Source organism: Dryobates pubescens, chromosome 9 (assembly GCF_014839835.1).
Source record: "Dryobates pubescens isolate bDryPub1 chromosome 9, bDryPub1.pri, whole genome shotgun sequence".
Taxonomy (NCBI): Eukaryota; Metazoa; Chordata; class Aves; order Piciformes; family Picidae; genus Dryobates; species Dryobates pubescens.
Window position 1 is genome coordinate 25,073,387 of NC_071620.1, and position 15,497 is coordinate 25,088,883.

General features: G+C 39.3%; 1 protein-coding gene across 3 annotated transcripts in view; it reads left to right on the plus strand.

The window, feature by feature from the left end:
- Nucleotides 1-15,497, plus strand: part of TRIO (trio Rho guanine nucleotide exchange factor) — a 255,068-nt gene that overhangs the window by 176,277 nt on the left and 63,294 nt on the right. For all 3 annotated transcript variants that reach the window (XM_054164267.1, XM_054164268.1, XM_054164269.1), the window contains exons 32-34: nucleotides 1,213-1,355; nucleotides 1,979-2,078; nucleotides 12,171-12,414. In XM_054164267.1, coding sequence (XP_054020242.1) covers nucleotides 1,213-1,355; nucleotides 1,979-2,078; nucleotides 12,171-12,414 — 487 coding nt within the window. The remainder of the gene's footprint in view (nucleotides 1-1,212; nucleotides 1,356-1,978; nucleotides 2,079-12,170; nucleotides 12,415-15,497) is intronic.

Genomic DNA, 15,497 nt, shown 5'->3' on the forward strand with positions numbered 1-15,497 from the left:
CAAAGAGTATCTGAGGCAGTTGGAGTTGTTCAGCCTGGAGGAGGGGAGGCTGAGGGGGGACCTCATCACTCTCTACAGCTACCTGAAGGCACACTGGAGTGAGGAGGGGCTCAGCCTCTTCTCCTTGGTGTCAAGTGACAGGGCTAGAGGAAATGGTTTCAAGATGCACCAGAGGAGGTTCAGGCTGGATGGTAGGAAATAATTCTTCACAGAGAGGGTTATTTAACGTTGGAATGCTCTGTCTAGGGCAGGGGTAGAGTCACCATCCCTGGAGGTGTTTAAGCAGGGTGTGGACCTGGTGCTTAGGGACTTGGTTTAGTATTGACCCTTCAGTGCTGGATCAAAAATTGGACTGCATGATCTTTGAGGTCCCTTCCTTCTTTTTTCCTAACTATTCATCTGTTCCTGTAACTTTCTCCATCCTCTTAGATTCCCTGGGTATTAAATATTTATAGTATATTTAATATTTATAATATATTCAAAAGCTGTTATTTCAAGAGACAGCAATTAAGAAAAGTATGCAGTTATATAAATTGATTTAGATCTGTAATAATGGTTATATTTAATAGCATTTCAGGCCCAAGGTTAAATTGGATTAAGCAATCAGGTTATAGGTTGGGCAGATAGATATCATGTAATTTCCAGATTATCTCAAAAATAATGGATGGTATGTTGCAGGCAGTTATTAAAATACAATCCCAAAATTAGCTTTCTGCTTCCAGGTGTGTTTCAAAAGTAGTAAGAGTAATACATAAATCATGTTTGTTAAGTATATATGTTGCAGTATAGGTTAATCTGCTAACACTGAAAGAAATATTATATAAAGTTTTAATTGAACTAAAATGTAGCATAAATTTTAAATACCAATATTCAAGGTGTTTATTACTGGAATCTTTAAAGTCAGTCAGTCTACTCTGTCCCACATGAGATGCATACATGGCTTTAGCCTTAAAGTTATGTCAGAGGAATCTGAATCTAAAATAAAATGTTTTTAAATGAACAGTTCTAATAATGTTGAGAAGTGTAAAGTAGTGTTCACAATTCCAAATGAGAACTATCATGAGTTTCCTTTTCTCTGTTTACATTTTCAAAGATTATTCACACAGTCATTCTTTATTCCTCCCTCTTAATGTTTATTAGCTGACTGTATGTGTAGATCTTCTCAGCTATAGTAGTCCATTGTGGGGGTTTTGCTGCTTTTACATTTCAAAGGCATCCAGTATAGAGAATAAACAGGACTGGATCAAACACATCCGGGAAGTAATACAAGAAAGGACCATTCATCTGAAAGGAGCATTGAAAGAGCCAATCCACATCCCCAAAACTGCACCAACAACAAAACAGAAAGGAAGAAGGTAAGTAGTGTTTAAAACAATCAGCGATCTCTAAGGGCACAGCATCACACTTTCCTCTGTAGTGTTGACTTTCTAATGACTTTTGGTGAATTGGACAAAGCAAGTCATTTTGGCCAGCTTTATCTTATAATTTAATTTCCAGTTTCCTGCAATGCTGAATTTGCTGAGATTTTTGCTCTGAACAATCCCTGACTTGTGTACATTCAGCCATTACAGAAGGGATTTGCAACTTCAGTACCAGGACAGCTGTTACTTTTAGATTTTTACAAAATTTTATTCAGGTCCTTGGTTTCCTTTCATGGAAAGGAATGTGCTTAAAATGTGTGACCTGAGTGTTCTGCTTGCTAGCTTTGGCTAAGTGGCTGTGCAAGTTTCTTGCCATAGTTTTGGCTGTTCGATTAGCTGTTTGGTGGTTGCTTTGTTTCTGTATAATGTACACTTTGAGCAAACAAATCTGTTGTCTTTAAGTGTAGAACCAGGTGAATATTTGATTTTTGTATTACTTGGCTGGCTGATGTCCATTGCAATGTTGTCTAAGTACCCCTTCATTAGAGTTGCAAGTAGGGAACTGGCACATTACAAACACATTGCTCATATTGTAATGAAAACTGAATTATTTGCAGAGATGGCGAGGACCTGGACAGTCAGGGAGATGGTAGCAGCCAGCCTGATACTATTTCAATTGCCTCACGTACTTCACAGAACACACTAGACAGTGATAAGGTAAGTTTCCTACTTGTTGATCTGTTCTGAGAGCAAATGATTGATCCCTTGGTGTAAGCTAGGACACAAGATTAGTTTCTTAAAATAGCGGTATACGATAGAAAAAATATTGTGGTATCCTGAGGGAGCAGGAGTGATTGTTTAAATCTAATAGGTCATGCAGAAATTAGATTTGTTCAAAACTGAAACCATTTTGGTCCCTTCTCTTTTCCAGTTTGTTCAAAGTTTTGATGCTTACACACAGAGTTTTTCTTGATGTCAGTCTCGGCCCTTCTGAAAAGATAAGGTCTGGTTTTTGTATGAGCTTGAGCTTGCATGTGGCCATGTAGTGACTTTCATGAAGGAAAAGTGTTCATAGGTTGAGAGTGGGAGTGTTCACTTGCTGCATGAGAGCTGATGAAAGTCATCATATTAAAGAGAACTAGCCCACAAGACTATTATATGATACTTGAGCTAGCGTAGTGTTTCCTCCATCTCTACAGGAGGATTCTGGCAGTGTTCCCCCATAGAGATAACACAGCCGCAATTTCTCATGGGTTGAAGAAAGATAAGGCATTGAAAGCATACAAATTCTGGTGAAACACGTTACTTTGGAATTGAAAGATTTCTGGCAAGTGGCAAGTTTTACAACCTTGGACAAAGATAGATGGATATCAGAAGTTTGTCAAACAGAAGAATTAATAAAAACATAGAAACTGCATAGCAAAATGCTTGAAAACATGATTAGAAATTTCTGGCCTATTACCTCATCAGATAAAATTTTTCTAATGATCCACTCAAACTGCACAAGTAAATAACCAGTATATTACAGGACAGCTAGGTGAATAGGTTCTAAGAATAATGTTTTGACTGTTCGTGTCATACCTAAAAGAGTTAGCTGTCTATATTTTTGCATGTTACCTAAAATCTATAGTTTGATTTTTCCATGTTAAGAAGAGAAAGAAGAAGGTAAACATAAGGTGTTGAGGGATGCTTTTGTGCTTGTTAAAATAACACTATGTTTTGACCTTGTGTATGCAATCTGTAGTTTTGGTGGTGCTTCCTTCTAAGGTTGTCTGTGAGAAAAATGATTGGTTAGAGAGGGGGGAAAAAGTGTTTTGATTACTCTGCTGATCTTTTTCTTTTCATTCTTACTGAGCTGTTTCATGATTTTTGTAATAAAATGTATGTTTTTATATTTAATATTTCCTGGCGGTGGTATCTTCAAACACTGCCGTAACTTATTTACAAAGTATATTTATAGGTTCTGTTATTTGGTTGTGGGTATTACATTCCACATATGAAGACAGTTCAATGATTTAAGCACAGATCTAAGCATTTCCAATACAGTGATTCAAATTGGAAAGGAAGGTGCTGCACTCTGCAGTTTCCTACATATGGGGTTCTGTAGCACAGTAGCTGGGGACTCATGACTTGCTCCTCTGTCCGGCTCAGAAGGAGCTAGGCGCCTCTCTCTCTCATGTGCTCTGTCACTGGGCTGTAGTTTTCTGTGGCTCTTCTGGGATTCAGTTCTCTTGGAGCTTTCCCCTTTCTGCCTTGTTCCAAATGCAAGGCCCATGTGTAGTTGTTGCCTATTAGGATAGGCAACAACTCTGGCAGCATTTGGCTCTTGTCTCTTTCGTGGTAACAACAAGGTAAATTGCCTACCTTCTCATCTGGTTTAAATACTGTCCCAAGACAATTAATGCCCTTTGGTAGCAGAGAAACCTGATAACTGAACCTATAGGATGGGGCATATCTATGCTCAGGGGCACACACAGTTCACAGCTGTGTTACAAAGTTAATTACACATGCTACATATTTATCTGGACCCCAGGAAGTGTCCAGGTTTGCACATTCACAGGTGCTTAACCCATTGTCTGGGTTAGGGCATGTTTGGGGGTTTGACTCTTCAGGACAGATTTATAAAAATTATGTTGTGTATACTAGCAAACAGTTTTGCTAATTTTTTATTCATGCTTAATAGTTTAGGCAATCTATCACACGCAAAAGCAAGACATGCTCCCTCTGATTTCCCTGACTCTTGGTTGAGATATCAAGTGTGCATGCAGCATGGCTGGATTTTGCTTCAATTCAAATGGAGGCAATTCAATCCATCCATGCCGTGTTCAACTGTTTCCCCTCATCACTTGTTTGTGGTGTACTGTTTACTGGGAAATAGCATAGATTGTCTCCTGTTGCCCTTCATGGCAGTATCTCATGCATCATGTGAGAATTGCTAAGAAAGTTGGCCAAGTCAAATGCCCTCAGGATTGTCTTCCAATCTGGCATGAAGAGGAATCTTACCAACAACCTGTTCAACAGGAGTCACAAGTTAAAAGGAGAAGGAATGGAAAAATGAAGGATACTTTCAAATATTTTCCTGACAAATGAAGTTTTAAATTTGATTAATGAACATGGTGTTGTCTTTAATGTATTTTTGAGTTCTCACATTAATGTGTAATTTTTTGTTAGTCTTTTCTCTGACAAGAAAAACAAACTGTGAAAACCGAGAGACTCCCTGGAAGTTACTTGTGCTATGTATTGTATGTCCAATGAAGGAATTTTTTGCTTGTGAACGTCTTTAAAGTGTGTGAATTAGCAAAGTAGCCTTGTTTCATGTTTCTCGTATATTTTGGCTTGTTAAATATGTTAAGAAGAGAATTTTTCTTTCCTTTTAAAACTACAAAATAAAAATTAAGTAATAGTCAGAAATCAGTGAAATCTGTAGGGTATCTTAACATTTTTGCTGAATCAGAGTTAATGTCCAACTTCATATGTTGAAAGTTCATTAGCTGTAATCCCTTTGGGGTTAAAATGTTTCCTCAGCCTAGAAGTTTGAAAGTATGTATGAATGTCTTACAGGGATGGAGTAAAATGGTTTTAGAGATTTTAGGTTCTCTTAATGTGGTTAGCCCAATGGAGCAGTGGAACTCCTTGGTCAAATTTGGTGCATATTTCAAACTGAGCTTGGATTCCAGATTGAGAAACATTAAAAATATCAAGTCATTTAAAATAGTGTTAGTCAAGTGGTAAAAATGTTTAACTTGATATTACTTAGGCTGTTGCTGAACATTCTTCTGTTTATACGTATCCACTATTGTGATTAAGACAACAAATGCCAAACGTCATGCTAATCAACAGCAAAGTAGACCCTTCTTTTATTTTTTCCAATTATATATTCCAACAGTTGATTCTTTTAAAAGAAATGTTTTGCCTAGAAGTGCTGGGCTACAGAGAGAGTATCAAGAACGAAATCCTTTATCCAAAACTCAACACTATTTTACACCTCTTCAGAGAGAAACTTAGAGTTAGCTCTTTCAAATGCTTAGCTTTGGTAGTAAGTAGTTGAGTATTGTCCATGTGAGTTTCTTTTCTTGCATCCTGTTTTCTAACATGATTGGGAATGCTTTAAACAGAGAGTAAGAGAGAATAACTTCTCGATTAGCTTTTTTTGTTCTCCACCCTGGCTTTTGGGGCTAGAATTGTAACTTCTTATTGTTGGCTTCACTGTTGCATGTTGCTTTTCAGTAATGACTGGAATGATGCAATAGACCATATGTTTATAAAGCTGCCATTCTTTCCAGCTTTACATCATCTGAAAACTATACTGGCAGGTGGAGTTAGAAATCACAGTTGTCTTGCAAATTGAAGAAATTAATTGATAAAACACCATGGAATTTAATAGGAAAACTTTTGGGCTAATGTGAGTAGATGGAAATCGTTAGCTGCTAACAAACAGTGAGAGTATTGAACAGTTTTTAGACTATCATCTGGAAGCTGTAGAGGCTCACAAGCTGTTTATTTTAACAGTGTGTTGAAACTGTGGAGGAGGAGGGAGACAGCCCTATACTGAATTGTGGAAGTAGGATGCTGAGCTGCAGCAGAACACAGTCCTCATTCTTTACTTGGTGCTTGTAAGGCTTCTGTTAGGTAACACAGCCAGTTCTGAGTACAGAATTTTAGCAAATTAGTGGTCCACTGGAAGAGTTCCACAAGAAAGCAGAAAAAAAAAAAAAGGAAGATTGATTAGATGTCTAACAAACATAATTTAAAAGGAAAGTTAGAGTTAGGGCTAATGAGTCTGAAAAAAAGGCAGGAACAAGAACTTAGGTCTTCAGCTATGTAGAAGCTACTATGCAGAATTACAGAACAGTCTTTTACCCATGTTTTCAGTGGATGGGATGACATCAAAGGACTTATCTTTAATAAAATATTGTAATAATTTTTTTTTTATGGGTGTGAAAACGTGAAGGCCTAAAGCAGAGTAATTGAGAAGGCTGAGGAGTCTCCATAACTGAGGAATCTCCATAACTGGAGCTCTTTGAACAAAATTTAGATAAATGTTAATCTTTATTCACTTAGATGTATTTTTTGCTCTGGAGGAAAAGAACTGGACTAGATAACTTAGGATCCCTTTCCAGTCTGTTTTAAGTATGATGAAGTATGTCTTCATTTTGCAAGATGTGCTATATACATCCGTAGCACTCACTGATCTTGAAATACTGGAAGGTTTAATGAACTCCAGAGTGAAATATATATTTTTTGAGGGAGATTTCAGCTCCATCAAAGCATCTCCATGCTCTTGTTGCAGCCTTCACCTTTCACAGTGATCCTTCCATTCATCTTCTGTAGCTGTGTAGCCAGCATTTTCAGTGGCTAACAAATAAAAGAGATGACACTTGGCCCATTCATTCCACCTTTCAACAGTTCCTAACCTCAGAGTTTGATCTAATTTTAATGTTGACTTTTGAACTTAATCCAATGCATAGGAACTGAAAGAGGGAGGCTGAAGGAAACAATCTAAATCTGATAGGTCTTTTCATGCTTGCATTAAGTGAGCTGGTAGAAACATGAAATAGTAGAACTTACTATTTTGGTAGCTGAGATGAGAGGCCTAAATAGTAGGAATCTTGCTAGCTGCTGTGGGTGGTCAGTGAAGCAATATTTTATTTTTAAGAAACTGTCTATTTTACCCAGTTGGTAACACTTTGTACTGCTGTCTATGTGCAGTTTTATTCCATTCTTATGCTTCATTAAGGTTTTTGTTGTACTTTGGAGAACAAAAAAAGTACCAAAGCAGCAGGAGACAACCAAGTATTTAGTTCTTCTACCAGCTAAGACTGTGGAAAAGATTTCCATCGTAGAAAAACTGCTAGGACAAAACCCTAGATGTGGCTCTGAGTATATGCCTTTTTTCAGAATCTGAAACCAAGTCTGGGCAGCTACCTGGTCAAAGCTCTTTGAGGCAGAATTTCTGTGTCTCCCACATTTCTTCCACAATGCACTTTTTTTTTTCCACTTTAAAAGGGGATTCAAGATTTTCATGCTTGAAATAAGTGAGAAATCTTACTAGCTCTTCCCCTTACCTTCCCTTTTCTTTAATAAATATTATCATGGTACAGTAAATTAATTTGCAGTCGTGAAAGGTTATATGGCCTTATGTAAAGGCTGTTGTATGTGGCAAAACTGCTAGTGGTCATCTTCCCACATACTCTGGCAAATGAACTCTTTAGTCTGCAGAAATGGAAGTGGAGGGGAGCACTTGACGCCCTCTACAACTCCCTGAAAGGAGGTTTCAGACATGTGAGTGCTGGTCTCTTCTCAGAAGTCACAACTGATAGGACAACAGGAAATGGCATCAAGTTACACCAGGTGGGATTTAGGTTAGACATTAGGAAAAGCTTTTACACTGAAAGGATTATCAATGACAGGAACAAGTTGCCTAGGGAAGTGGTTGAATGGACATCCCTGGATGTACTTAAAAGCTGTCTAGGTATGGTGCTCAAGGATATGGTGTAGTAATCACCCTGGTAAAGTTAGATAGTGGTTGGACTTGATCTTAAAGGTGTTTTCCAAATGTGGAGATTCAGAATCTCTGACTTCAGCAAACCTACACTAAGAACCTATTCTGCAAAATACTATGTCCCATGATAAGTTGTTTAATTAAACCCTGCACCTTTTTTAATCTGCAGTTCTATTTCTGTCTGGCTTTTGTTTCTCATCTTGTCTCTGTCCTCCCAGTTTCCATGTTTCAGACATAGCCTCATTTATTTTAATCATGCATATTTTATTCAGTTTAGATAAAGGGTTTCTTGAGAAGAATGGATAAAATGTATATAAAGCCCTTGTTCAGCCTAAATCTGGGGTTAGATGGTTTGTAATTCTTTTCAGTGCAAGTCAGTCTCTGTTCTGCTGTGCTCTTCCCTCCAGCTAGCAGCTGTTGAGCAGTGTGCTTAATCACAGGCACTCCTTGCTGTCCAACTGCCTTTAATCAGTGAGAAAGATGAAACTGCTTTCAGAAAGTGTGTTATGGAAAAAAACAACAACAATGAAACAAAGAGATGGGTTGTTATCTAAAAGAAGGGGGAAACTGGTAAATGGTCAGTACTCTGTAACAATGTAAATGTGAGATGGGTAGAGAACATCCTTTTCAGTGATAGGCAGCAGTGGAGAAGTCCTGCACTAAGTTTTGAGTGGCTGAGGATTGTTTAGTCTGAAGAAGATGAGGCTGAGGGGAGACCTTACTGCTCTCTGTATCTACCTTAAAAAAAAAGAGTTGCAGTGATTTGGGTGTTGGTCTTTTCTCCCTAGTTTCAAGTGAAACAAGAAGAGGAAGTGACCTCAAATTGCACCAGGGGAGGTTTAGATTGGATATTAGAAAAAATTTCTTTTCTTGAAATATTGTTCAGGTATTGGAATAAGCTGCCCAGGGAAGTAGTGAAGTCACCATCTGTAGAAATGTTCAATACATTTGTAGATGTGGCACTTCAGGACACAGTGTAATGGTCCAGGTGGTATGATGTTGTTGGGTGATCTTTTCCAAATGAAACAATTGTATGATTCTGAGTTGGGTCTCCTTAGTGCACATTTGAGGATGTGGAACTAACAGTTGCATGCAGGAATCTTCTTATACAGTGAAGTGTGACTGCATATTGAATTTCAATGCAAGATCTTGCCTTTTATTTTTTTTTCCCAATCAGAGGAAGGAGAAAGAACATCTATGTTAAAGCCAAAACATGGTCATTGCACTGGTCACAAAGTGTATTTTAATCTCTGTTTGTAGTAGGTAAAGAATCAGGAAGGCAAGCAGGGCACCAAAGCTATGCTCCTATAGATGTTTAGGAGAAAATACAAAAACTAGATGCAGTTTCTGGACAGCGTCAACTTGTTACTGTCTTGGTGCTTGCCGTGATTGCTTCTGAGAAAAATCTGCTCTGCACTGGACACCTTGTGAAGTCATACGTCTTGTTTTGTTAGTCCCCGTCAGGCATACAGATGGTTTCAATTGTTTCTGAATTTGTCTGAAGAAGGCTGGAACATAAATCAATACCAGAAAACAAGGGAAAGCTCTTTACCTTTTCCCCTTTGGCATAGTTATTCATGGACTGAAAAACAGTGCAATGTGGAGAAAGAGTGTAAGGGAACAGGAAACTTTTTACTGAGGGAGGAGGTGGCATGTTTTGAAGATGCACCACCCTGTAATTCAGGTGTTGAGGCTGTGTGGAAAGACATAGTACAATCTATGTAATTAACTTTTAGTCTGGATCTGAATGGATGCAGCCTGATTTATCTTCCTTGAATGGTAGATGCATGAGAGTTTTCTACCCATCCTGGCCTTAGTCTTTTTTGTATGCACACAGAAGCAAGAGTAGTTGGCAAGATTGGCAGGCAGATACCCTAGTAAAGCTCCAGAGTTACTGAATGTCATCTACTAGAAATTATATCCTGTTGTTTATTGCAGTCTTGAAGAAAAGAAGGTTGGGATTAGCCTTTGAGCTTCCTAGGTTTTTACTGGTTTTGTCATTTGTACTAAAATTCTTGCTTGATAAAAAATAGTGTTATCCTAGAAAAGTTTCTATCTGGTGCCTCAGCTCCAGGCTTGTCACAAAAACTAAAAAGGCAACAGTGTAGTTTCTTAACTCTTTTTCCTAAAGCTCATGGTAAGTATCTGGTAACCATGCAAGAGCCTAAGCGTAATAGTAAAAAATAACATGGCAGGAGTTGTGCAATGTATTGTGGTAGCATATGCTTCTATATTTGCTGCAGTTGGAACTTTCACAGGGTATTTGTCCTCCTTTGTCAGTGCAGAGCATTGCAGGATTACCTCACTAAGTGGAAGGAATTTACTGACTTCATTCTAAATTACTGAATTCACAGAAGTTGCATACCAGCTGAGCTCACAGAATCATAGAATGGCTTGGGTTGGAATTAACCTTAAAAATCACCTATTTCCAGCCCCCATGCTATGGGAAGGGATGCCTCTCACTAGGCCAGATTGTTCAAGACCTTACCCAGCCTTGGTTTGAACACTTCCAGGATTGGAGCCTCTGCAGTTTCTCTGAGCAGCCCATTCCAGTGCTTCAGCTCTTTCATATGGAAGAATTACCTTCTAGTTTAGTTGATTGGGTAGTGTTGGATGATAGGTTGGACATGATGATCTCGAAGGTCTCTTCCAACCTGGTCTATTCTATTCTATTCTATTCTATTCTATTCTATTCTATTCTATTCTATTCTAGTATCCAATCTAAATTCAGTTTCTTACAGTATGAAGCCATTACCATGTGTCTTGTCAATGCAGGCTTCTGTAAAACCCATCTACAGCTATCATATAAGGCCCCTTCTCAGATCCTTCTCTTCTCCAGCCTGAAAAACCCAACTTTCTCAGCACTCTTCATAGGAGAGGTGCTCCAGCTCTCAGATCATGTTTGTGACGATACTCTCAACCCACTCTAACAGTTCCATCTCCTTCTTTTGTTGAGATCTCCAGAGCTGGACACAGTACTCCAGGTGGGGTCTCACAAGACTGGAGTGGAGGGGGAAAATTGCCTCCCTCAACTTGCTGACCACACTTCTTTTGATGCAGCCCAGGATACAGCTAGCTTACTGGACTGCAAGTGTGCACTACTGGTTCATATCAAGTGCCTCATCAACCAGTACCCCGAAGTCATTTTCAGAACTGCTGTTTTCCACATAGCCTGTATTTGTGCTTGGAATTGCCCCAGCCCCAATCCTGGTGCAGGACATTGCACTTGGCTTTGTTGAATTTCATGAGGTTGGCATTGGCCCACCTCCCAAGCCTGTCAAGGTCCCTCTGGATGGCATCCTTTCTCTCCAACATGTTGACTGCACCACACAGCTTGGTGAAATCGGCAAACTTGATGAGGGTGCATTTGATCCCACAGTCTGATACAAATGTTGCACTGAAGCAGCCTGAGTGACAGAAATATTCATACATGAAAGGCAGAGAAGTCTGGAAATCCATTGCCATACAGAAGGAGAAGGAATTCCTGGGCTATTTACATATGTTGAATTGGTGTTCTGGTGCTGAGCAATCTTGGGAATTTAGTGAAGTTTTGATAATAATTTTCATTTCACATCAAAGCAGCTGAAATGATCAAAGACAGGGAACTTAAGCTTAGGCAAAATAATTGTAATGAAGTGCTTCGAAGAAGGGGGAGGAAAAACCCCTCATGCATACTTTTAGTTCAGGTTTGTGTGTTTTTATTTGGGGAATTGGTAAAAAATGTGAAAGTTGTAAGCCCCACGTGGATTTTCTGTCAAATAGTTAACTATTTGGGAATCTTATGGGAAGAACTTTATGCTGATTTTATAATTGTGTCTGGTGTGTGCTGGATGGTTTGTGATGTGCTCATGTAAACTGTGAGTGGGGTGGGAATAAGACTTATTCAAAAAAGGTCCCACTTCGTCTTGAATTCACAAGATAACAAAGGTGAAGAGTGAATGTGTTTAGTAACATCTAGCTTTTTGTTGCCAATTACTGCCCATAAAATGTATTCTGAAACAACTTCTACTTCACCTTTCAGCATAAGGAGCAGCCTAGCAAGAAAAACTGCTTAAATCCTCCGCCCAGCACTGTCACAAGCAGTGTGCTTTGAACATAGGCAGAGACAAGCAGAGTTAGAAATCCATTCTAAAACTCCAGAACTGCCTGATTTTGAAATGATCTGTTCTTGATGTGGAAAGTCCCAGAAGCTTGCCATCTTGTCCAAAATACAAATCTTGCCAGGAATCCTAAATAGGCAACAGTTTGTGACTGATGGCTTGATAACGAGCATTCATCTGGCTTCTTCTTGTTTTTCCCCTTCACAGTTGTCTGGTGGGTGTGAGCTGACGGTGGTAATCCACGACTTTACCGCCTGCAACAGTAATGAGCTGACAATCCGCCGTGGGCAGACAGTGGAGGTCGTGGAGAGGCCCCATGATAAGCCAGACTGGTGTCTGGTTCGAACCACGGATCGATCCCCAGCTGCAGAGGGCCTGGTGCCCTGCGGATCCCTCTGCATTGCTCACTCTCGCAGTAGTATGGAGATGGAGGGGATTTTCAACCACAAAGGTAAGAACTGACAGAAATGAGGTCTGGTAGTCATCAGCACAAGTTTTGGGTAATGGGAGTGCTGGTGTGATTTCTGGTTTTTAATTAAATCAAACACAACGATTTTGGCAGCATGCAGTTGCACTGTCTTTTCCAAAACAAGCAGTTGGCAGTTTTCAGTATTAAGCGAAAATGTGGCTGAAGACAGGGAAGAGGTTTAAGCAAATTACCTCTTGGGGAAGAGAGTTATATATCATGCTAGATCAACCTGCAATGATAGGAAAATCTGTATCTGTTGTGTGCTGAAAGAAGGGGGTAGAGGGGAGGGGGTGAGAGAGAAAATAACCAGCATACATTGTGAATGGCTGCTGAGAAGCTCTGCAGTAAGAAGTCATGACATCAGGCTCAGCGATGGAAAAGGTAAATATGTGCTTCCAAGTGCCCTGGCACAGGAACTAGCTCTTTGGACTTCTGTATTTTACTTAGCTAAGATTTTCAGAGGACCAGTAGCACACTGATCCCTTTTAGCCAGTGTGGCTCTGAAATCACACTTTGTTTTTCAGATGCATGGAAGAATAGGCCCCTGAAGGGTGCAAGGAAAGTCTGATAATTGCTGGATTTTGTTAAGGTTTTGGTGTACTGTAGTCCTTGACTCTGTAAACTCCTCAAATTCACAAAGCAGCTTGTTAATAGAGAAAATGCTTGCTTGCTGTATTTGAAACTACTTGAGTTTGCAGACTATGAACAGAAAGCAAAGTAAATTAAGGGGAAAAAGCACCCCAAAACCAGTTCATTAGGTGGCATTTCATCATGTGTTGAGGGAAAAGCTAGATTTCAGAAAGTTTATTGTGAGTAACAAAATTAGCAGAAAATTGGTTCTAGGGAAAACTTGATTTCCAAAACACAAAATCTGGGGTTTGGAGAGTTTTTCATAAATATAACCACAAATTTTTCAATTATTCAGTCCATGTCACCTATCACATTACAATTCCCCCCCCATTTTTTTTTTTTCATGCACTGTATAAATATCCTTCACTGAAAGAGAGGAGAGTTTGCTTCCTACATTAGGAGCATGCAAAACAAGAACTTCCTGAATGCAGTGTGGTTTGCAGGGGGAGGGGGAGTCTGAAGGATTAACCTGTGTAGTTGGAATACTTTTTCATCTTCTTGTGTCACATCACAATTTGGATAGAGGAGGATTACAGTTCTTCTGATGATAAAATTGGAAAATGTAGCTTAGGTATCACTGAAACTTTTCTTCCTTTGACTAAGGGAGGAAATCATAGAAATGTCAACAACACTCAGACAATCAATAAATCCAGTTTCCTTTGGAGCTGAGAGCACTTTTGCATGCAGACAGTTTTATTAGGAGAGGCAGATTGTACTGGACAATATACGTTATATGAAGAATATTGAGCCTGTCAGACTCTTGAGGAAGCAACAGACCTGATTTTGTATTTGAGAGGGTATGTTAGTCAAACTGGTGGACATAGCCTGTATTGATTTCTTGTACTGTAGTTTTTTGGGGGGAAATGTAGCAGTGTGTTGTAAAGTTGGATTATTTTTCATTTGGCATGCTGTTTTGAAATAAAAGGCATTAATTGTATTCATCATGGAGACTGAAGGAGAAGGCCATCCCTTGAATGAGCACGATTTGAAGGGTTGAATGCTGCCTCAGAAGTAACTTCTGTCCCTGTGCCTCTGCCAGACTTCCTGTGGGATGTTGTGGCATGCTATCTAAACCCTAGCTGAACAAAAGCAGCTGCTGATTGTTTACTCCAGCATTACTGGATGTCAGGCTTTAGGAGTTGGATGTTTGATTTATTAAGTTTCCTTTGCATGTCACTATGACTGAAGTCAGTATGAACCATCTTGAGTATGCAAGCTATTATGTAATGTTTAGTAATCTGTGATGGTGGAAAAAGGAAAGAAGGCAAACAACTCTCAACTGGATACTCAAAACCGCTGGATACGTTTGACTTCGATCTCAACTTTTTATTGCTTGAAAGAGGTTGATAGTGTTCATTGCACAGAGGAATGATAAAATTAAGCAAAATTAGTGGATTGCTTTGATTCTATTCTCCCCCTCCTTCATAGTGAAAATTACTTCAGACAATTCCTCAAAGCAATTACTCATTCGCAAGTGCTGGATTAGATTAATTATCTTTAAACAGGGCTTTGGGGACTATGCTAATCAGAAGAATGAAAAAACAATTAGATGATCTTCTTAGTATTGTTTATTGCAGTCATTGATTGAGGTATGAATCCTAAAATGCAAAACAAAATCAACAACCCATTTAAATTACAAGTGAGTGACTTCCATTACTTAAAGCAGTCCATGTACTTGGCTGGACAACTTTTAAATGTTGTATTTTCTAGATTTCTAGTGCTTGATTCTGTACTTTCAGTCTTTTTAATAGTGTCATGTCCCATCCCACTCCCATTTTTTTTTCCTCTATTTTTTAACCATAATTCAGTAGAACTTTCAGAGTTTTGTAAGGATTTGACAAATTAGAATATTGCCCTCTGGAGTTTTTAGGTCTGAGTAATTCTGTACAGTCATGGGCTAAGTCACATGCAGTAGACATAAGTTGGGAATTTGTGCATGTCTGGCATCACAAAGTGCTGACAGAGATTTTGTGTAATTTCAAAGGAGGTTTGGCTGTTTGAGGCCAGCACCTCCAGGATCTAGAGTGTCCAGGAGGTGTACCAGAAAGTGTAATCTTCGTATTCCTTCCCATAAATCCTGCATCCCTATAAATCTGTTTGCAAAGTTGTTTTCTTCTCCATTTCCCTCTCCTTTCTCCTCCTGGGAATATGTCCAGGTTCTTATCTCCTGTGGAGGAGTGAGACCGGGTTGTCAGCCTTGGCGATGCTGCGAATTAGGCTGGGGTGGCTTAATTGGGGACTGGAGGTGCCAAGCTGAATTTCGTGCTGTGACACTAATGGAGTGGTAAGGGAGGGTAGAGAGGGCTTGGTAGGGAGGGGGCGTGGAAGCCTGGGTTTTGTTTGCCTGATGTAAAGGCAGATTTGTGTGTAGCTTTGGCTTGATGAACTTCTGTGTTAAGCCCAGACCATAGATATTTGTGTATTTTATATGCTTT